The sequence below is a fragment of the Salmo trutta genome, chromosome 13, assembly GCF_901001165.1.
Source record: "Salmo trutta chromosome 13, fSalTru1.1, whole genome shotgun sequence".
NCBI lineage: Eukaryota > Metazoa > Chordata > Actinopteri > Salmoniformes > Salmonidae > Salmo > Salmo trutta.
Window position 1 is genome coordinate 76149337 of NC_042969.1, and position 22268 is coordinate 76171604.

Genomic DNA, 22268 nt, shown 5'->3' on the forward strand with positions numbered 1-22268 from the left:
ACAACAACTTGACTGCTCGTGTTGCACCTTTTATGCTCCTTTCATGCTCTTATTTGTTTGGGCTCGCCTGTGGTTGGTTTCAGATGCTGTAATATAGCTCAATTTAAGTTTGATGCTGATGCTCGGTAGTGCTCCGCCTCCTCGAAACTGTCCAGGGTGAGAGGAGCTCTGAGTCACGAGCTGACAGACACAGCTGACCACCCTGAGTGCTAGGCACACGCTTCCATCGCATCAAGTCAAAAAGTATCCTACGCACCATGGCATCGGACGAATTGGCGAGGAAACTGCAGCCCAGGATGGCCGCAGAGCAGGATCCCAAATTCAACCCGTGTGCACCAGAGGAGACCCCGGTGAAACCGAGCGACTCTGTCCCTGAGCCGCAGGAAAAAGCGGAGGTGGTCATTGTCAATGATGCCACATCGGAACTCACGGCGAAACTCACCCGGAGACTTGACATCAACGATGGGAACGCGGCGCCCAAGCAAGCCAAGGTATTCAACCCCTACGCGGAATTCAAAGAATTCTCCCGCAAACAGATCAAAGACATGGAGAACATTTTCAAACGGTAGGCTAATCATTTATTTTTATTTGAATATCATTCTAATATCATTCTTGTGGCAATGGTTATAGCCTATGTTGTGACTTGACTTGATAAAGAGGTGTCCTTAGTTTTGTCTGTAGGGGAACAAAGTAACAGCGGATCAGTTGTACTGTAACAGTTTAATAACTCAAATTAGAAACTATTTAGAAAGATGTTATGAAATGTGTTTATGCATGCTTAGTGTGTATACCTGCCGCCTCTCTTTTTTTGATAATAGGCCTGTGGAACCATTCTCCATGTATTTAAACATGTATACTTTTACCAGTAAGATGGAGTCTTTTGATTGGTATAGTTGATGACAATAATTGTTATTGTATTTTGTGGGGGGTGTTTTTATGTAACACAGTACTTAAAATCGTACATAATATTTATACACATTCACATAATTATATAAAATGTCACTTCTTTATATAAAGTTTAGCAGTACAATTAAGATAATACCTTAGAAAAAAAAGTCAAAGTCAAATTCAGACTTTTGAATGCTAAAAAGATCTTTATATAAATATATTCATTTTGGCTACTCCTTTTTGGTCAATGTGACATGCCTAAAAGATCAAATGGAAATATTTATTTTACATTTTTGTGTATTATCATCGAAATATCAGTTTCAAATAATACTTTTTTAATGCCCTTCATTTTTACCATTGAAGACGGTGTTACGTTTCATCCCGGATACTGTGTCAATTGTAATATTTTACTCCCACCACTTTCGGTTGAATTGTAAAACTGGTATGTCTTAGAAATGTAGTTTATCTATGTTGTTTGTATAAAATATTATTCATCTAACATAAATAGCCTTTTCATAATAAGAAAAAGCCTAAAAGTGTTATTTTGTTCCCTGCACTCCACTATGCATGTTGTAGGCTAGTCACATCCAGGCAAGGTATTGAGTGGGCATGAGGGATTGATTCAGATCACTGAGGCATGAGATCACTGGGCATGAGGGATTGATTCAGATCACTGAGGCATGAGATCACTGGGCATGAGGGATTGATTCAGATCACTGAGGCATGAGATCACTGGGCATGAGGGATTGATTCAGATCACTGAGGCATGAGATCACTGGGCATGAGGGATTGATTCAGATCACTGAGGCATGAGATCACTGGGCATGAGGGATTGATTCAGATCACTGTGATAAAGAGATGACACCTATATATTATGTCAGAGACAACTTACTTAACACAGAATTGACAAGGTGAACTGAGATTGCTGAGTGACCTCTGTCTACTGCTTGTGGAGTTAAATTGTTGTGGAACTTCAGACTGAATGGTCTTCATCTAGCATTCAACACTTTCCATTTCTGCCATGAATAGATATGAATAATACATTGCCCTATGTAGCTTACATGACAATAATTAATCTCTAGGTTGCTAGCCTAGTGTTATTATTGTATAGGGCGAATCCCCCCTTTTTTCTCTACCTCTCATTTAATCCTCTCATAGACTACGTACTGTAAGAACCTGCTGTGTGTGTGTGTGTGTGTGTGTGTGTGTGTGTGTGTGTGTGTGTGTTCGTGTTCGTGTTCGTGCGGGTGTGTCTAGAGGCTGCTTTGTCACTCCAGTCTCTGCAGCACCAACCCTTTAGGAAATTTGTGGACCCAGTGGGGGGGATATGGGGCTATACTGGGCTTTACTGACATCCTCTGTACCAGGCCAGAATAATGTTTTCTCCTGGGCCAATGGAACTGTACAGTCATTGTGCAACAGTCTTTTTTCACTGGAGGGACAAGGGCCACTCTTCTCAAACACTGGGTCCCCAGTGACACCCCCTCTCCTGTGCGATAATGGCATCTTTGTGTGTGTGTGTGTGAGGGGGAGACCACTGACGAGAGTAGACTTTACTGTATACAGTGTTTCTCTGGTGAGGGAGAGAGAGGGGAGATTGAGACTGGACAGCCTAGTAGTGTCCATGTACTGTATTTGCTCAGCGCTATAGGGGAAACTACTTCAGAGCTATAGGGGAGACTACTTCAGAGCTATAGGGGAGGCTACTTCAGAGCTATAGGGGAGACTACTTCAGAGCTATAGGGGAGGCTACTTCAGAGCTATAGGGGAGACCACTTCAGAGCTATAGGGGAGGCTACTTCAGAGCTATAGGGGAGACTACTTCAGAGCTATAGGGGAGACTACTTCAGAGCTATAGGGGAGGCTACTTCAGAGCTATAGGGGAGACTACTTCAGAGCTATAGGGGAGACTACTTCAGAGCTATAGGGGAGACTATTTCAGAGCTATAGGGGAGGCTACTTCAGAGCTATAGGGGAGGCTATTTCAGAGCTATAGGGGAGGCTATTTCAGAGCTATAGGGGAGGCTACTTCAGAGCTATAGGGGAGGCTATTTCAGAGCTATAGGGGAGGCTACTTCAGAGCTATAGGGGAGGCTACTTCAGAGCTATAGGGGAGGCTATTTCAGAGCTATAGGGGAGGCTACTTCAGAGCTATAGGGGAGGCTATTTCAGAGCTATAGGGGAGGCTACTTCAGAGCTATAGGGGAGGCTACTTCAGCGCTATAGGGGAGGCTACTTCAGAGCTATAGGGGAGGCTATTTCAGCGCTATAGGGGAGGCTACTTCAGCGCTATAGGGGAGGCTACTTCAGAGCTATAGGGGAGGCTACTTCAGAGCTATAGGGGAGGCTCCTTCAGCGCTATAGGGGAGACTACTTCAGCGCTATAGGGGAGGCTACTTCAGAGCTATAGGGGAGGCTACTTCAGAGCTATAGGGGAGGCTACTTCAGAGCTATAGGGGAGGCTACTTCAGAGCTATAGGGGAGACTACTTCAGAGCTATAGGGGAGACTACTTCAGAGCTATAGGGGAGACTATTTCAGAGCTATAGGGGAGACTACTTCAGAGCTATAGGGGAGACTATTTCAGAGCTATAGGGGAGGCTACTTCAGAGCTATAGGGGAGACTACTTCAGAGCTATAGGGGAGACTACTTCAGAGCTATAGGGGAGACTACTTCAGAGCTATAGGGGAGACTACTTGCATTTCTGTTGGAGACATTGAACTTGAGGACATTTAATACTTTTGTTCCAGTTAATCTGTGGCTTTGTAGCTACAGGTGTGTGTGAAAACAATGTAGAGAAGGATATTGATTGGTGGGTTGATGCAGTGACACTGCAGTTTTTCCAGGACTATTTATTTAAACTTGAGTTTTACATTTGAGTTTGGCCTAATTTAGCTCTCAGCACAGTTGGAATGGAAGACTCAGTAAGTAGAGGGGGATATGGGTCACAGAGGAGGGGCGCTTGGTATCAACCTTTTTCTTTAGGAGGACGTTAGGTTGATTGAGTGCATTTGCTTGAACACGCCTCACATTGACAAACATGCACTTAGATGCGCTTATGAAGAATTTTTTTTTAAACATGTCTCTCTCTCTCTCTCTCTCTCTCTCCCCACACACCCACTGCCCCAGATTCTCTATTCTGTTGGTTGAATGTGTCCTCTATCTCCATCGCTTTTGCCCCCTCTCTCCTTCTTTTCTCTACGGCTCTCAAGCTGTTCTGCCTGGGGCAGGTTTTATCCATCTCTCCTATAGTCATCACTGGGGCACTTCCTAGACATATGTCCGTGATTGACATGTGTTGCAGCATTACCCACCCAGGATAGACATGTGTTGCAGCATTACCCACCCAGGATAGACATGTGTTGCAGCATTACCCACCCAGGATAGACATGTGTTGCAGCATTACCCACCCAGGATAGACATGTGTTGCAGCATTACCCACCCAGGATAGACATGTGTTGCAGCATTACCCACCCAGGATAGACACGTGTTGCAGCATTACCCACCCAGGATAGACACGTGTTGCAGCATTACCCACCCAGGATAGACACATGTGGCTGCATTCCCCACCCATGATAGACACGTGTTGCAGCATTACCCACCCATGTCGTAAGTGTCATAAGTATAGACTGTCAATGCTTTATAGTTTGGTTTCAGTGCAAAGCTCAGACCTTGATGATTAATTAGACCACAGTGAGTTGAAGTGCTGCAAAACGTCCATTTCCTTAGTATATCCTATCATCTCTCTGTAGGCTTTTCATTGGCTGAAGCGGAGAGGTCAGGTGTGCTGTCTTTGCCTGACTCATTATTTTCTGAGTGGACACTGCTTCCTTTATCTACCCAATCCGTCTTTCATCTCCCCCTGCTGTCCTTAGCTTTGCATGCAGGGTACTTGACCCTCTGACCTAGCCACTGGTGGGTAACCTAGATGTGGGTGAGACACATGCTCAGCGGGGGCACACTGATTAGACAGTGGCCAGTCTGTCTGTGTCCTAAAGCTTGCTTGGATGCAGTTGTGGTGGCAGAGCCTAGTTGGAATGAGGGCCAGGGAGGGGGCACTTTGGAATGTTCTAAGCGGGGGTAGGCTAGATTGATGGCAGGGCCGGGCCATTCCATACTAAATTATCCCTCTTCTCTCACCCCTTTACACTCTGCCTCACCCCATCATCTTTTGGTCTACCCTCCTCACCCTCTCTCTCTTCCCTGGTGCTGTAGCTACCCTCCTCACCCTCTCTCTCTTCCCTGATGCTGCACCTGCCCTCCTCACCCTCTCTCTTCCCTGATGCTGCACCTGCCCTCCTCACCCTCTCTCTCTTCCCTGATGCTGCACCTGCCCTCCTCACCCTCTCTCTTCCCTGATGCTGTACCTGCCCTCCTCACCCTCTCTCTTCCCTGATGCTGTACCTGCCCTCCTCACCCTCTCTCTCTTCCCTGATGCTGTACCTGCCCTCCTCACCCTCTCTCTCTTCCCTGATGCTGCACCTGCCCCACTCACTCACCCACTTTCTCTGCATTCCAGAGGCCTTAACCCTTCCCTGCCTTTTAACTCTGCATAACTCATACTCATCATCAACACTACACTCTTAGAAAAATAGGTGCTATCAAGAACCTATAAAAGGGTTCTACAGCTGTCCCCATAGGAAGGAGAACCCCTTTTGGTTCCAGGTAGAATCCCTTTGAGTTCTATATAGAACCCTTTACACAGAGGGTTCTACATGGAACACAAAATAGTTCTACCTGGAACCACAAATGGTTATCCTATGGGGACAACAGATGAACCCTTTTGGAACCCTTTTTTCTAAGAGTGTAGTCACAATTCTGACTTTTGATCGAGTCACTGATAGAAAAACAGCCTCTGATGGTAATGCGTTAGTCACTGTGATTTCTGAGGGATGGCTTTTTCACAAATTTCTCTGTTTTCTCCCTTAGAGTCCACAAGTATCTCTTTGTCCGGGGTGAAAATGCACAGACACGTGCACTAGCCTGACGCTTGTCTAAAACAGTCTGCATTAGAGATGAGGAAGTAGCTCTATCAGCCAGCTCTTACCTGCTCCACCTTCACTCAGACACTAGAACACCCTATAGCAGCAGGAGTGACCTGAATACACTCCTGCTGAGAGAGAGAGAGACGGGGACAGAGATGGTGAGGGAGAGAGAGGGAAGGAGAGGGAGGGAGGAGAGAGAGGGAGAGGGGGAGAGAGAGAGAAGGGGAGAGATATGGTGAGAGGGAGATGGAAAGAGGGGGAGAGAGAGAGGGAGAGGGAGTAGAGCGAGAGAGGGAGAAAGATCCAAAAATACCTTGTCCATGCCAAAAGCCTTGGTATCTATAATTACCATACTGCAGGAAGTTAGCTGTGGGACAATAAGTCCTGACCATGGACCGTAGCTGTGGCACCACTCCCTTACAACGGAAGACATTCCACAACACTGTTGTTTTCTTGCAACATTTCACTTTTGAGTTTTTTGATAGACAGACAGCCTTTCATTATCTATGTTACGTCAAAGCTTTCGCCAGACTCTTGGTCGGTAGATTGTGGTAGAAAGCTGGGGTGGTAATAGTAGCCCAGAGTAGTATTTTAATGATCATAGTACTGCCTCTGACTAGGCAGGTTTTCTGTTCTTTCAGCATAACATGTTGTTGTTGTGAGATACTGACTTTCCCCGCTGAGGAGCTGGACTAGGACCTGTCACTAAGCTGTGGAGTGAGTCCTGTATGTACAGGTGACAGTTGCTAAGCTGCTCTGTGGTCATCAGTTACTGTGAACAGTTGTCATACTGGTCAGCTGTGGAGGACCAAACGGAACCAGCTGTCCTTGAACACAGACGGCAGGAAGTGTGTGTGTGTGTGTGTGTGTGTGTGTGTGTGTGTGTGTGTGTGTGTGTGTGCGCGCACGTGTGTGCTTGTGTTTGATGGGAATGAATATGGTGAAAGGTCAAGCGTGATGAATTACAGGGACATGAACAGGAATTAAAGTGTTGGGTGGGTAACAGTGTTGGGTGGGTAACAGTGTTGGGTGGGTTACAGTGTTGGGTGGGTTACAGTATTGGGTGGGTTACAGTGTTGGGTGGGTTACAGTGTTGGGTGGATAACAGTGTTGGGTGGGTTACAGTGTTGGGTGGGTTACAGTGTTGGGTGGGTAACAGTGTTGGGTGGGTAACAGTGTTGGGTGGGTAACAGTGTTGGGTGGGTTACAGTGTTGGGTGGATAACAGTATTGGCTGGGTTACAGTGTTGGCTGGGTTACAGTGTTGGGTGGGTTACAGTATTGGCTGGGTTACAGTGTTGGGTGGGTTACAGTGTTGGGTGGGTTACAGTGTTGGGTGGGTTACAGTGTTGGGTGGGTTACAGTGTTGGGTGGATAACAGTATTGGCTGGGTTACAGTGTTGGCTGGGTTACAGTGTTGGGTGGGTTACAGTGTTGGGTGGGTAACAGTATTGGGTGGGTTACAGTGTTGGGTGGGTTACAGTATTGGGTGGGTTACAGTATTGGGTGGGTAACAGTGTTGGGTGGGTAACAGTGTTGGGTGGGTTACAGTATTGGGTGGGTAACAGTATTGGGTGGGTTACAGTGTTGGCTGGGTTACAGTGTTGGGTGGGTAACAGTGTTGGGTGGGTAACAGTGTTGGGTGGGTAACAGTGTTGGGTGGGTTACAGTGTTGGGTGGATAACAGTGTTGGCTGGGTTACAGTGTTGGGTGGATAACAGTGTTGGCTGGGTTACAGTGTTGGCTGGGTTACAGTGTTGGGTGGATAACAGTGTTGGCTGGGTTACAGTGTTGGCTGGGTTACAGTGTTGGCTGGGTAACAGTGTTGGGTGGGTAACAGTGTTGGGTGGGTTACAGTATTGGGTGGGTTACAGTATTGGGTGGGTAACAGTGTTGGGTGGGTAACAGTGTTGGGTGGGTTACAGTATTGGGTGGGTTACAGTGTTGGCTGGGTTACAGTGTTGGGTGGGTAACAGTGTTGGGTGGGTAACAGTGTTGGGTGGGTAACAGTGTTGGGTGGGTAACAGTGTTGGGTGGGTAACAGTGTTGGCTGGGTTACAGTGTTGGGTGGATAACAGTGTTGGCTGGGTTACAGTGTTGGCTGGGTTACAGTGTTGGCTGGGTTACAGTGTTGGGTGGATAACAGTGTTGGCTGGGTTACAGTGTTGGCTGGGTTACAGTGTTGGCTGGGTAACAGTGTTGGGTGGGTAACAGTATTGGGTGGGTAACAGTGCTGGGTGGGTAACAGTATTGGGTGGGTGTAGATTGATGTTCAACAGGACAAAACGTGTTTCATTGGGGGGTTGCATCAGTATCAGTGATTTATTTTGGGATGGGTGTTAGGCGTAAGCAAAGAAAGGTTTCTCTTTAAAGTGATGGGTGGGGTTGGAATCAGTGGTCCTTTGTGCTACTGAGATGATGATGATATCTTTAGGCTGATTGTTAGGAAGTTAATAGTCCCAAATCAGGTTGTTTTGAAGGGAGGGGTTTTAGTTCCTCTGGACTTTTGAAGAGTTAGCCTGAAAAAATGACCTCTCTCTTTTTGGTCTCTGGTCTAACCAGATTATACTCCTACCATTCAGGCGTCGGCAGATAGGGGCACACGTGTGTGTGTGTGCGTTTGAGTGAGTGTGTGTGTGTCTGTGTGAGAGAGGGAGTGTGTGTTTCCTCACTCACACCCAGATCCAGTGCCTCTCAACCAGCTGTGTGAAAGGATCTATAAATACTTCTTGTGTCAGATAGACAGACTCCTTGCATCCCCCCCCCCTACACACACACACACACACACACACACACACACACACACACACACACACACACACACACACTTCTGCTCTATCTCTATCTCACTCAGTCATCTCTCTCTGTTTTTCAATTACTCCCTTGATCTGTTTATCTAGGACCCCCAAAAGCCTTGATTCATCTGTTGTTTGTCTGATGACAAATGAGTGTGTTGTGTTTAACTGTGATTGATCAGGGAAAGTTGGTGTTTGTGTGTGTCAGTCAAGCAAAGGTAGCTGTCTGGTTAGTGTCAACCACTTTCATCACTATTCCTGACATCGGACCGACATCATAACGTGTATGTCTCTCCTCTGTGTGTGTGTGTGTGTGTGTGTGTGTGTTTAATGTCCTTGGCAGGCTTAGGGCCTGTATCTCTGTCTAGATGTGGCCGTCTAGTCAGACTCAGGGTATAGATGCCTTTCACCACATTGGGCCTGTCAGCCAGTCTAGGCTGAATTTAGAAAAGGTTTGGCAAATATCTTACTAGATCCGGGAGGTTTTTCTGAGCGTTTGACCTGACCATGAGAAACACCTCTAGTTGTTGGCTATATAACTATCTATGGCCATCGCTTTTGTCCTTTATGACAGACTTGACATGTTTCCTCTCCTGGTAATTGAATGTGAGGTAGTGTAATGTATTTTGTACCTTCCTCACTCCCTGGCTGTATGTAGACACACCTCTCTGTAGGTTTGACAGTGGTAAGGACGGCTTCATAAAGTTGGGATGTTATAATGTAAGTTAATTGATCTACCCTCCTCTCTTTGTAGGTTTGACAGTGGTAAGGACGGCTTCATAGACCTGATGGAGTTGAAGCTGATGATGGAGAAGCTGGGAGCTCCTCAGACCCACCTGGGCCTCAAGAACATGATCAGGGAGGTGGATGAGGACTTTGACAGCAAGCTGAGCTACAGAGAGGTGTGTGTGTAGTGTCCCTGTGTGTGTGGCTGAGTGAGTCAATGCCTGACAAGGCCTGTTAATTACAGTGTGTATTCTTTAACTGCAGTAACACATACAATACCTTCAGAAGGTATTCACTCTCCTTGAGTTTTTCCACATTTTGTTGTTGCAGCCAGAATTTTGTTTTGTCACTGGCCTGCACAAAATACCCCATAGTGTCAAAGTGGAATTATGTTTGTTAAATGTTTACAAATTAATAAAACATTTAAATTTGAAATGTCTTGAGTCAATAAGTATTCAACCCCTTTATTATGGCCTGAATAAGTTCAGGAGTAAAATTGTGCTTAACAAGTGACATAATAAGTTGCATGGACTCACTCTGTGTACAATAATATAGGTTTTCCAATGCCTCGCAAAGAATGGAACCTATTGGTACGTAGATGGGTAAAAATAAAGCAGACATTGAATATCCCTTTGAGCATTGTGAAGTTTTTAATGACATTTTGGATGGTGTATCAATACACCCAGTCACTGCAAAGATACAGGCGTCCTTCCTAACTCAGTTGCCGGAGAGGAAGGAAACCGCTCAAGGATTTCACCATGAGGCCAATGGTGACTTTAAAATAGTTAGAGTTTAATGGCTGTGATAGGAGATAACTGAGGATGGATCAACAACATTATAATTACTCCACAATGCTAACCTAGTTGACAGAGTGAAAAGAAGGAAGCCTGTACACAATACAAATATTCCAAAACAGGCATCCTGTTTGAAACAAGGCACTAAAGTAATACTGAAAAAAAATGTGACAAAGCAATTCACTTTTTGTCCTGAATACAAAGTGTTATGTTTGGGGAAAATCCAATACAACACATGACTGAGTACCGCTCTCCATATTTGGCTGCATCATGTTATGGGTATGCTTGATATCATTAAGGAGTGGGGAGTTTTTCAGGATAAAAAAATAAATGGAATGGAGCTAAGAACAGGCAACATCCTAGAGGAAAACCTGGTTCAGTCTGCTTTCCACCAGACACAGGCCAAATCTACACTGGAGTTGCTTACCAAGAAGACAGTGAATGTTCCTGAGTGGCCGAGATACAGTTTTGACTTAAATATGCTAGAAAATCTACGGCAAGACCTGAAAATGGTGTCTCGCAATGATCAACAACCAATTTGACAGAGCTTGAATAATTTTTTTAAGAATAATGGGTAAATGTTGCACAATCCAAGTGTGGAAAGCTCTTAGACTTACCCAGAAAGACTCACAGCTGTAACCGCTGCCAACGGTGCTTCTACAAAGTATTGACTCAGGGGTGTGAATGCTGTAAATTAGATATTTCTGTGTTTCATTCTAATAAATGTGCAAACATTTCTAAAAACATGTTTTCACTTTCTCATTATGGGGTATTGTAAAAATCAATTTTGAATTCAGGCTGTAACACAACAAAATGTGGACTAAGTGAAGGAGTATGAATACTTTCTGAAGGCTCTGTACTCCCTTCAGGACAGTCTGTAAAAGGGTGCATCTCATTATCACTCTGCGAGTGTATGGGGAGGAGGAGGAGGACGGGGGAGAGAGATAGATACAGAGAGAACCTGGAGAAGAGTCCCCTCTGCCAGCTGGTATGGAGACTCTACTTACAAACACAAACAGACTCCACAGAGCCCCCGGACAGCAACACAATTAAACAAAAAGATAGTTAGTTGACACATTGGAAAGAATAATACAAAAAAAACAGCAAACTGGAATGTTATTTGGCCCTAAACAGAGAGTACACAGTGGCAGAATACCTGACCCCAATTTAAGGAAAGCTTTGACTATGTACAGACTCTGTGAGCATGGCCTTGCTATCGAGAGAGGCCGCCATCGGCAGCTCTCAAGAGAAGACGGGCTATGTGCCCACTGCCCACAAAATGAGGTGGAAACCGAGCTGAACTTCCTAACCTGCCAAATGTATGACCATACCAGCAACACATATTTCATTCAGTTTACACAGACCCCAAAAGAATTTGAAAACAAATCCAATTTTGATAAACTCCCGTATCTATTAGGTGAAGTACGACAGTGTGCCATCACTGCAGTAATATTTGTGACCTGTTGCCACAAGAAAAGGGCAACCAGTGGAGCATAAACACCATTGTAAATACAACCCATGTTAATGTTTATTTTCTCTTTCATACGTCAACTATTCTTACATTGTTACAACATTTGTCTATTATTTTAAAACTTTTGGGTGATGTTTACTGTTCATTTTGTATTGTTTATTTCCCTTTTATTTCTTGTCTATTTCACTTGCTTTGGCAATGTAAACATGTTTCCCATGCCAATAAAGCCCTTTGAATTGCATTGAATTGAGAGAGAGAGAAACTGATTTACGACAGGTAGCACACTCCTGCATGACTTAGGTCATGGGAGGGGGCTGAGGCTATCTCCCCTTCCACCTCCTACTCCCCTCCCTCTCTCCTTCTATTTCCTACCCCCTCTCTCGCCCTTCTTACTCCCCTCCCTCTCTCCCCTTCTATTTCCTACCCCCTCCCTCTGTATCTTTCCTACCCCCCCTCTCTCCGTATCTTTCCTACCCCCCCTCTCTCCGTATCTTTCCTACCCCCCCTCTCTCTGTATCTTTCCTACCCCCCCCCCCTCTGTATCTTTCCTACCCCCCCTCTCTCCGTATCTTTCCTACCCCCCCTCTCTCCGTATCTTTCCTACCCCCCCCTCTCTCCGTATCTTTCCTACCCCCCCTCTCTCCGTATCTTTCCTACCCCCCCTCTCTCCGTATCTTTCCTACCCCCCCCCTCTCCGTATCTTTCCTACCCCCCCCTCTCTCCGTATCTTTCCTATCCCCCCCTCTCTCCGTATCTTTCCTACCCCCCCCTCTCTCCGTATCTTTCCTACCCCCCCTCTCTCCGTATCTTTCCTACCCCCCCTCTCTCCGTATCTTTCCTACCCCCCCCTCTCTCCGTATCTTTCCTACCCCCCTCTCTCCGTATCTTTCCTACCCCCCCCCTCTCTCCGTATCTTTCCTACCCCCCCCTCCCTCTGTATCTTTCCTACCCCCCCTCTCTCCGTATCTTTCCTACCCCCCCCTCTCTCCGTATCTTTCCTATCCCCCCTCTCTCCGTATCTTTCCTACCCCCCCTCTCTCCGTATCTTTCCTACCCCCCCCTCTCTCCGTATCTTTCCTACCCCCCCCTCTCTCCGTATCTTTCCTACCCACCCCCCCTCTCTCCGTATCTTTCCTATCCCCCTCTCTCCGTATCTTTCCTACCCCCCCTCTCTACCGATCTTTCCTACCCCCCCCTCTCGCCGTATCTTTCCTACCCCCCCTCTCTCTCCGTATCTTTCTTCCCCCCCCTCTCTCCGTATCTTTCCTACCCCCCCTCTCTCCGTATCTTTCCTACCCCCCCCTCTCTCCGTATCTTTCCTACCCCCCCTCTCTCCGTATCTTTCCTATCCCCCCTCTCTCCGTATCTTCCTACCCCCCCTCTCTCCGTATCTTTCCTACCCCCCCCTCTCTCCGTATCTTTCCTACCCCCCCTCTCTCCGTATCTTTCCTACCCCCCCCCTCTCCGTATCTTTCCTACCCCCCCCTCTCTCCGTATCTTTCCTATCCCCCCCTCTCTCCGTATCTTTCCTACCCCCCCTCTCTCCGTATCTTTCCTACCCCCCCCTCTCTCCGGTATCGTTCCTACCCCCCTCTCTCCGTATCTTTCCTACCCCCCCTCTCTCCGTATCTTTCCTACCACCCCTCTCTCCGTATCTTCCTACCCCCCTCTCTCCGTATCTTTCCTACCCCCCCCTCCTCTGTATCTTTCCTACCCCCCTCTCTCCGTATCTTTCCTACCCCCCCCCTCTCTCCGATACTTTCCTATCCCCCCTCTCTCCGTATCTTTCCTACCCCCCCTCTCCCCCCTCTCTCCGTATCTTCCTACCCCCCCCTCTCTCCGTATCTTTCCTACCCCCCCCTCTCTCCGATCTTTCCTACCCCCCCCTCTCTCTCCGTATCTTTCCTATCCCCCCTCCTCTCCGTATCTTTCCTACCCCCCCCTCTCTCCGTATCTTTCCTACCCCCCCTCTCTCCGTATCTTTCCTACCCCCCCCTCTCTCCGTATCTTTCCTACCCCCCCTCTCTCCGTATCTGTCCTACCCCCCTCTCTCCGTATCTTTCCTACCCCCCCCTCTCTCCGTATCTTTCCTACCCCCCCTCTCTCCGTATCTTTCCTATCCCCCCTCTCTCCGTATCTTTTCCTACCCCCCCTCTCTCCGTATCTTTCCTACCCCCCCCTCTCTCCGTATCTTTCCTACCCCCCCCTCTCTCCGTATCTTTCCTACCCCCCCCTCTCTCCGTATCTTTCCTACCCCCCCCTCTCTCCGTATCTTTCCTACCCCCCCCTCTCTCCGTATCTTTCCTACCCCCCCTCTCTCCGTATCTTTCCTATCCCCCCCCCTCTCCGTATCTTTCCTACCCCCCCCTCTCTCCGTATCTTTCCTATCCCCCCTCTCTCCGTATCTTTCCTACCCCCCCCTCTCTCCGTATCTTTCCTACCCCCCCCCTCTCTCCGTATCTTTCCTACCCCCACCTCTCTCCTATCTTTCCTACCCCCCCTCTCTCCCGATCTTTCCTACCCCCCCCTCTCTCCGTATCTTTCCTACCCCCCCCTCTCTCGTATCTTTCCTACCCCCCCTCCCTCTCCGTATCTTTCTATCCACCCTCTCTCCGTATCTTCTCCCACCCCCCCTCTCCTCCGATCTTTCCTCCCCCCCCTCTCTCCGTATCTTCCTACCCCCCCTCTCTCCGTAGCTTTCCTATCCCCCCCTCTCTCCGTATCTTTCCCACCCCCCCTCCGTATCTTTCCTACCCCCCCTCTCCTCCGTATCTTTCCTACCCCCCCTCTCTCCGTATCTTTCCTAACCCCCCCCTCTCTCCGTATCTTTCCTACCCCCCCTCTCTCCGTATCTTTCCTACCCCCCCTCTCTCCGTATCTTTCCTACCCCCCCTCTCTCTGTATCTTTCCTATCCCCCCTCTCTCCGTATCTTTCCCACCCCCCCTCCGTATCTTTCCTACCCCCCCTCTCTCCGTATCTTTCCTATCCCCCCTCTCTCCGTATCTTTCCTACCCCCCCTCTCTCCGTATCTTTCCTACCCCCCCTCTCTCCGTATCTTTCCTACCCCCCCTCTCTCTGTATCTTTCCTACCCCCCCTCTCTCCGTATCTTTCCTACCCCCCCTCTCTCCGTATCTTTCCTACCCCCCCTCTCTCCGTATCTTTCCTACCCCCCCTCTCTCCGTATCTTTCCTACCCCCCCTCTCTCCGTATCTGTCCTACCCCCCCTCTCTCCGTATCTTTCCTACCCCCCCTCTCTCCGTATCTTTCCTACCCCCCCCTCTCTCCGTATCTTTCCTACCCCCCCCTCTCTCCGTATCTTTCCTACCCCCCCCTCTCTCCGTATCTTTCCTACCCCCCCTCTCTCCGTATCTTTCCTACCCCCCCCTCTCTCCGTATCTTTCCTACCCCCCCTCTCTCCGTATCTTTCCTACCCCCCCCTCTCTCCGTATCTTTCCTACCCCCCCTCTGTATCTTTCCTATCCCCTCTCTCCTTCTCTCTCACATACTCACAGGGTTTAACAGGTGATAGGGGCAGCTGAACAGAGATACAAAGACTCTGTTTGGTTTGAGCTCTGAGGCATTGACTAAAGCCCAATCCTTGCTTCTGTCTGCCTCTCATTCTCCTGATTGGAGTAGCTGAGTTTCACACAGACATATCCCATTACACAGCACAGTCCCTAGGACCACTGGTGGTCAGGCTAGATGGGGTATTATATCACCCTTCTGAGCCTGGTTCCTCTCTAGGTGTCTTCCTAGGTACCTGTCTTTCTAGGGAGTTTTTCCTAGCGACCGTGCTTCTACATCTGAATTGCTTTGTGGTTTTAGGCTGGGTGTCAGTATAGCACTTTGACAACTGCTGATGTAAAAAGGGCTTTATAAAATACATTTGATTGATTGATATCAGGTCGCTACATCAAGGTCACACACAGAAAACACATTCATAGGAGGACAGTTCTGACACTAAGCCCACAGACATGAACAGTTGTTATAACATCTATATGATGTTATGATATTACAAGGACCAGGTATCACTTCTATATGATATGATATTAGAAGGAACCGTTATCACTTCTCTATGATGTTATGATATTCGACTGTTAGGTACTTATTGATGTTGTGAAGCTTTGTAGGGATTGTTATGACAGACTATTGTTGTGGCAGCACATGAAATATTGGGCCCTATATTTAGCAAAAAATCAGTTTGTACTTGTTTTTAGAGCTAAAATAATTTACTATGACCTACAATAACATCTTATGTTTATTTCACAAATGCAGTACACTGTAACTCCTGTATATATTCTACAATCTACTGACCTAAAAAGTTTAGATACAGTTGAAGTCGGAAGTTTACGTACACCTTAGCCAAATACATTTAAACTCAGTTTTTCATAATTCCTGACATTTAATTCTAGTTAAAATTCCCTGTCTTAGGTCAGTTAGGATCACCACTTTATTTTAAGAATGTGAAATGTCAGAATAATAGTAGAGATAATTATTTCTTTAATCTTTTATTTCTTTCATCACATTCCCAGTGGGTCAGAAGTTTACATACACTCAATTAGTATTTGGTAGCATTGCCTTTAAATTGTTTAACTTGGGTGAAACGTTTCGGGTAGCCTTCCACAAGCTTCCCACAATAAATTGGGTGAATTTTGGCCTATTGCTCTTGACAGAGCTGGTGTAACTGAATCAGGTTTGTAGGCCTCCTTGCTCGCACACGCTTCTTCAGTTCTGCCCACAAATTTTCTATAGGATTGAGGTCAGGGCTTTGTGATGGCCACTCCAATATCTTGACTTTGTTGTCCTTAAGCCAATTTGCCACAACTTTGGAAGTATGCTTGGGGTCATTGTCCATTTGGGAGACCCATTTGCGACCAAGCTTTAACTTCCTGACTGATGTCTTGAGATGTTGCTTCAATGTATCCACATAATTTTCCTCCCTCATGATGTCATCTATTTTGTGAAGTGCACCACTCCCTCATGCAGCAAAGCACTCCCACAACATGATGCTACCACCCCCGTGCTTCACGGTTGGGATGGTGTTCTTCGGCTTGCAAGCCTCCCCCTTTTTCCTCCAAACATAACGATGGTCTTATGGCCAAACAGTTCTATTTTTGTTTGATCAGACCAGAGGACATTTCCCCAAAAAGGACGATCTTTGTCCCCATGTGCAGTTGCAAATTGTAGTCTTGCTTTTTTATGGTGGTTTTGGAGCAGTGGCTTCTTCCTTGCTGAGCGGCCTTTCAGGTTATGTCGATATAGGACTTGTTTTTACTGTGGATATAGATACTTTTGTACCTGTTTCCTCCAGTATCTTCACAAGATTCTTTGCTGTTGTTTTGGGATTGATTTGCACTTTTCGCACCAAAGTACATTCATCTCTAGGAGACAATGCGTCTCCTCCTTTCTGAGCGGTATGACGGCTGCATGGTCCCATGGGGTTTATACTTGCGTACTATTGTTTGTACAGATGAGCGTGGTACCTTCAGGCATTTGGAAATTGCTCCCAAGGATGAACCAGACTTGTGGAGGTCTACAATTGTTTTTCTGAGGTCTTGGCTGATTTCTTTAGATTTTCCCATGATGTCAAGTAAAGAGGCACTGAGTTTGAAGATAGGCCTTGAAATACATCACAGGTACACCTCAATTAGCCTATCAGAAGCTCTAAAGCTATGACATCATTTTCTGGAATTTTCCAAGCTTTTTAAAGGCACAGTCAACTTAGTGTATGTAGACTTCTGACCCACTGGAATTGTGATACAGTGAATTATAAGTGAAATAATCTGTCTGTAAACAATTGCTGCAAAAATTACTTGTGTCATGCCGACTTGCCAAAATGTCCTAACCGACTTGCCAAAACTATAGTTTGTTAACAAGAAATGTGTGGAGTGGTTGAAAAACGAGTTTTAATGACTCCAACCTAAGTGTATGTAAACTTCCGACTTCAACTGTATGTATACGTCTGTTTGAGCCTCTCTCCCCCACCCTGATGTTTCCCTCTCTCCTCCAGTTCCTGCTGATCTTTAGGCGAGCAGCGGCAGGCGAGCTGCAGGAGGAGAGTGGTCTGATGGCTCTGGCCAGACTGTCTGAGATAGACGTCTCCACAGAGGGAGTCATGGGGGCACGGGACTTCTTTGAGGCTAAGGTAGGAGTGGGATGGAGGAAGAGGAGAGAGAGAGTGTGTGTGTGTATGTATGTGTGAGAAAAGGGTTGGCTATGTGTCAACATTATAGAATCAATGCCCATGATGAACCAGGGTGATTGGACAAGGGGAGGGTGTGTGACGTGTGTTAAGTTTCCCAGATGTATAGTTGTGAATACTTGAGGAAATGCAGGTCACAGTAGGTGGGCCACAAGCGCTCAGCTATTTTAAGACCTGACGTGCATTAGCTGGCCTGATTCATTCCTCGTCTCTCCCATCATAACAGGATTGTACACCAGCATGTCTTAGGCCACATCCACCTCTAGTGGACAGAGAGAGAAATACAGTGTGTGTGTGTGTGTGTGTGTGTGTGTGTGTGTGTGTGTGTGTGTGTGTGTGTGTGTGTGTGTGTGTGTGTGTGTGTGTGTGTGTGTGTGTGTGTTTTGTGCTGTTTTTGAGTTTGCAGTGTAGATTGAAATGATCTAATGTTTCAGGTACAGATTCAGTAGTGATGGAATTCAGTGGTGTTATACAGTGCATTCTGAAATTATTCAAACCCCTTGAGGTTTTCCACATTTTGTTACGTTTCAGCCTTATTCTAAAATAGATTACATCGTTTTTTCCCCTCATCAATCCACACCCATAATGACAAATCAAAAACAGGTTTTTCAACATTTTTACAAATGACGCTACAAGCTTGGCACACCTGTTTTGGGGGTTTCTTCCATTCATCTCTGCAGATCCTCTCAAGCTCTGTCATGTTGGATGGGGAGCATCAATACACAGCTATTTTCAGGTCACTTCAGAGATGTTCGATCAGGTTCAAGTCCGGGCTCTGGCTGGGCCACTCAAGGACATTCAGAGACTTGTCCCGAAGCCACTCCTGCATTGTCTTGGCTGTGTGCTTGGGTTGTTGTCCTGTTGGAAGGTGAACATTTGTACTTTGCTTCGTTCATCTTTCCCTCGATCCTGACTAGTCTCCCAGTCCCTGCCGCTGAAAAACCTCCCCACAGTATGATGCTGTCACCACCATGCTTCACAGTACGGATGGTGCCAGGTTTCCTCCAGACGTGACGCTTGGCATTCAGGCCAAAGAGTTCAATCTTGGTTTCATCAGATCAGAGAATCTTGTTTCTCGTGGTCTTTAGGTGACCTTTAGGTTCCTTTTGGCAAACTCCAAACGGGTTGTCATGTTTCTTCTACTGAGGAATGGCTTTCGTCTGGCCACTCTACCATAAAGGCCTGATTGGTGGAGTGCTGCAGAGAAGGTTGTCCTTCTGGAAGGTTCTCCCATCTCCACAGAGGAACTTTGAAGCTCTGTCAGAGTGACCATCAGGTTCTTGGTCACCTCCCTGACCAAAGCCCTTCTCCCCCGATTGCTCAGTTTGGCCGGGCGGCCAGCTCCAGGAAGAGTCTTAGTGGTTCCAAACTTCTTCCATTTAATAATGTTCTTGGGGACCTTCAATGCTACATAAATGTTTTGGTACCCTTCCCCAGATCTGTGCCTCGACACAATTCTGTCTCTGGGCTTTTTGGTTTATACATTTACCACCATTTCTAAAAACCTGTTTTCACTTTGTCATTATGGGGTATTGTATGTAGATTGATGAGGAAAACAATTCATTTGATCCATTTTAGAATAAGGCTGTAGTGTAACAAAATGTGGAAGAAGTCAAGGGATCTGAATACTTTTCGAATTCACTGTATAATCCCTGGCTGTACTGTAGATCTAATAGTGTGTTGTATGGTGCAGGTGCAGGCTCTAAAGGTGGGCAGTAAGTTTGAGGCTGAGATCCGAGAGGAGCAGGAGGAACGGAAGAGACAGGCGCTTGATAGGAAACAGAGACGGGCTGCCTTCAAAGAGCTGCAATCTGCCTTCTGCTCATAATGCAGTGCACACACACTGAAACACACACACGTGCACACTGAAACACACACACTGAAACACACACACACACACAAACTAAAACATGCATGATCATGCGCATACTCACTTGCACATTAAGGGATGTTTTAAAGTTCCATAGCTTCCCTGAATACACACATAATAACATTTGATTGAATAATGAAAGTTTGATATTAAGGTTATTGTTATGATATGACTGTTGTGATTTATTGTTATTATTTTTCTAATTAACATGATTGTATTAGCTATTATACACAATATTCTCACTTAGTTTAAACAGTGAGGTCATACCTATTTTAAGAAAATAGATTTCTATTTCCCATCAATAATGAAATTGTTTAATGTTTGATGTACATTACAGAAAAGGTTATGTGGAGCAATGTATTGACCAATTTATGCGTAGAAGGCAAAGGAGCGTTAAAATACCTGTGTCCAAAAAAAGTCCCTAGCCACCTTTTTCTGTTGAAACCTTTAAAAATCACTAAATGAATATACGTTTTTACTATTGGCATATTTTAGGTGGTGCTGTTGTATTGAATATTGACTTGTAATCCATGTTTGTTTAATTTCTAGAAACATACCATCATGTAACACTGTAGCATTATGCTGTCTTATTTGTTCTGAAATGAAAAGGAAATGGATGTATTGTATTTTTCCATAAATAAAACAATGGTAATCACATTCTGTGTGCTTTTATTCTAGTGATGTCATCATTTGCTGGTCTGATAAGTTTCAAACAGCTGTCGTACAGTACCGGTGAGGAAACAGAGGGTTAAATACACAACATGTAATGAATGGGATTGGAACCAGGTGTTTAGGAAGACAAGACAAAACCAATGGAAAATGGATCAATGATGGCTAGAAGACCGGTGACGTCGACCGCCGAACACCACCCGAACAAGGAGGGGCATCGACTTCGGCAGAAGTCGTGACACACATTTTGTTACATTACAGCCTTATTCTAAAATTGATTACATTCTAAAAAAGTGTCATCAATCTACACACAATACTCCACAATGACAAACCAAAAACAGTTTTTTTAGACATTTTTGGAAATTTAGAATAAAAAAACAAAACTGAAATATCACATTTACTTAAGTATTCAGACCCTTTACTCAGTACTTTGTTGAAGCACCTTTGGCAGCGATTACAGCCTCAGGTCTTCTTGAATATGACATTACAAGCTTGGCACATCTGTATTTGGAGAGTTTCTCCCAATGCTCTCTGCAGATCCTCTCAAGCTCTGTCAGGTTGGATGAGGAGCGTCGGACATTATCCCTACAGTGAAGCATGATGGTGGCAGCATCATGCTGTGGGGATGTTTTTCAGCGGCAGGGACTGGGAGACCAGTCAGGGATGAGGGAAAGATGAACGGAGCAAATTACCGAAAGATCCTTGATGAAAACCTGCTCCAGAGTGCTCAGTACCTCAGACTGGGGACAAATGTTCACCTTCCAACAGGACAACGAACCTAAGCACACAGTCAAGACAATGCAGGAGTGGCTTTGGGACAGCTCTCTGAATGTCCTTGAGTGACTCAGCCTGAACTCGGACTTGAATCCGATCATACATCTCTGGAGAGACCTGAAAATAGCAACTGAATACTTACTGAGCACTCTGGAGCAGGTTTTCATCAAGGATCTCTCGGTAATTTGCTCCAGGTGTGTGCCTTTTTATAATTAATGTCCAATCAATTGAATTTGCCACAGGTGGACTCCAATAAAGTTTTAGAAACATCTCAAGGATGATCATAAGTTCATTTCCGAGTCTCATAGCAAAGTGTCTGAATACTTATGTAAATAAGGTATTTCTGTTTTTTTTATAAATTTGCAAACATTTAGAAAAACCTGTTTTCACTTTGTCATTAAGGGTATTGTGTGTAGATCGAGAATGTTTTATTTAATCCTATTTAGAATAAGGCTGTAATGCAAGAACATTTGGAAAAAGTCAAGGGGTCTGAATACTTCCCGAATGCACTGTACTAACAGGAGGCAGCATGGTAGCGAGGCTGACTTGGTTGAGTACCGTACACGCCCAGCTGTAATACCATGGTCATACAGGATTACATTCAACATGTATATAATATTATGTGTTATTGTGAGAGAACCTGTGAAATGAAGTATGAGAAAGTATGAACAAGTAATGTTTCTCCATTTGAATTGTTCAGAAAATATTATTTTATTTCATGTAATGTACACTGTACAAGCCATTGGAACATGTATTATGTTACAATAAGATTTAATCTCTGAAAATCAGGGCTTTCCATAACATTATTTTCATTTACTTTTTAATATTTGTGTTTTGCTGTTGACTCATGCATACATGCATGATGTAATAGTGATTTTCGTCTTTACATAAATTCAAAGGGAAAACGTAAAGATGATCTACTGACATCGTTCTCCAAACCTTTAACCTATCACTAAAGTGCTCAATCTAAAGTCATAGCATTTTACATATTGAACATGTGTAATCAATGTATAACATAGTATTACATTTAATCTTTGGCTAATATTTGGTGTAAATAGGCACACACTGATTTCAGTGAAGACTTCTTATAAAC

General features: G+C 45.6%; 1 protein-coding gene across 1 annotated transcript; it reads left to right on the forward strand.

The window, feature by feature from the left end:
* Nucleotides 1-137: 137 nt before the first annotated feature.
* efhd1 (EF-hand domain family, member D1) lies at nt 138-20389 on the forward strand. The gene is made up of 4 exons (XM_029773660.1): nt 138-565; nt 9422-9569; nt 17671-17805; nt 19556-20389. Exons 1-4 carry the CDS (start codon nt 258-260, stop codon nt 19688-19690), a joined length of 726 nt encoding a protein of 241 aa, XP_029629520.1. The 5' UTR covers nt 138-257; the 3' UTR covers nt 19691-20389.
* The last annotated feature ends 1879 nt before the right edge of the window (nt 20390-22268 follow it).

Coding starts and splice junctions, on each gene's coding strand:
- efhd1 (XM_029773660.1), top strand. CDS start 258: ATGGCATCGGACGAATTGGCGAGGAAACTGCAGCCCAGGATGGCCGCA. Junction 566..9,421: donor ATGGAGAACATTTTCAAACG/GTAGGCTAATCA, acceptor CTCTCTTTGTAG/GTTTGACAGTGGTAAGGACG. Junction 9,570..17,670: donor GCAAGCTGAGCTACAGAGAG/GTGTGTGTGTAG, acceptor TCTCTCCTCCAG/TTCCTGCTGATCTTTAGGCG.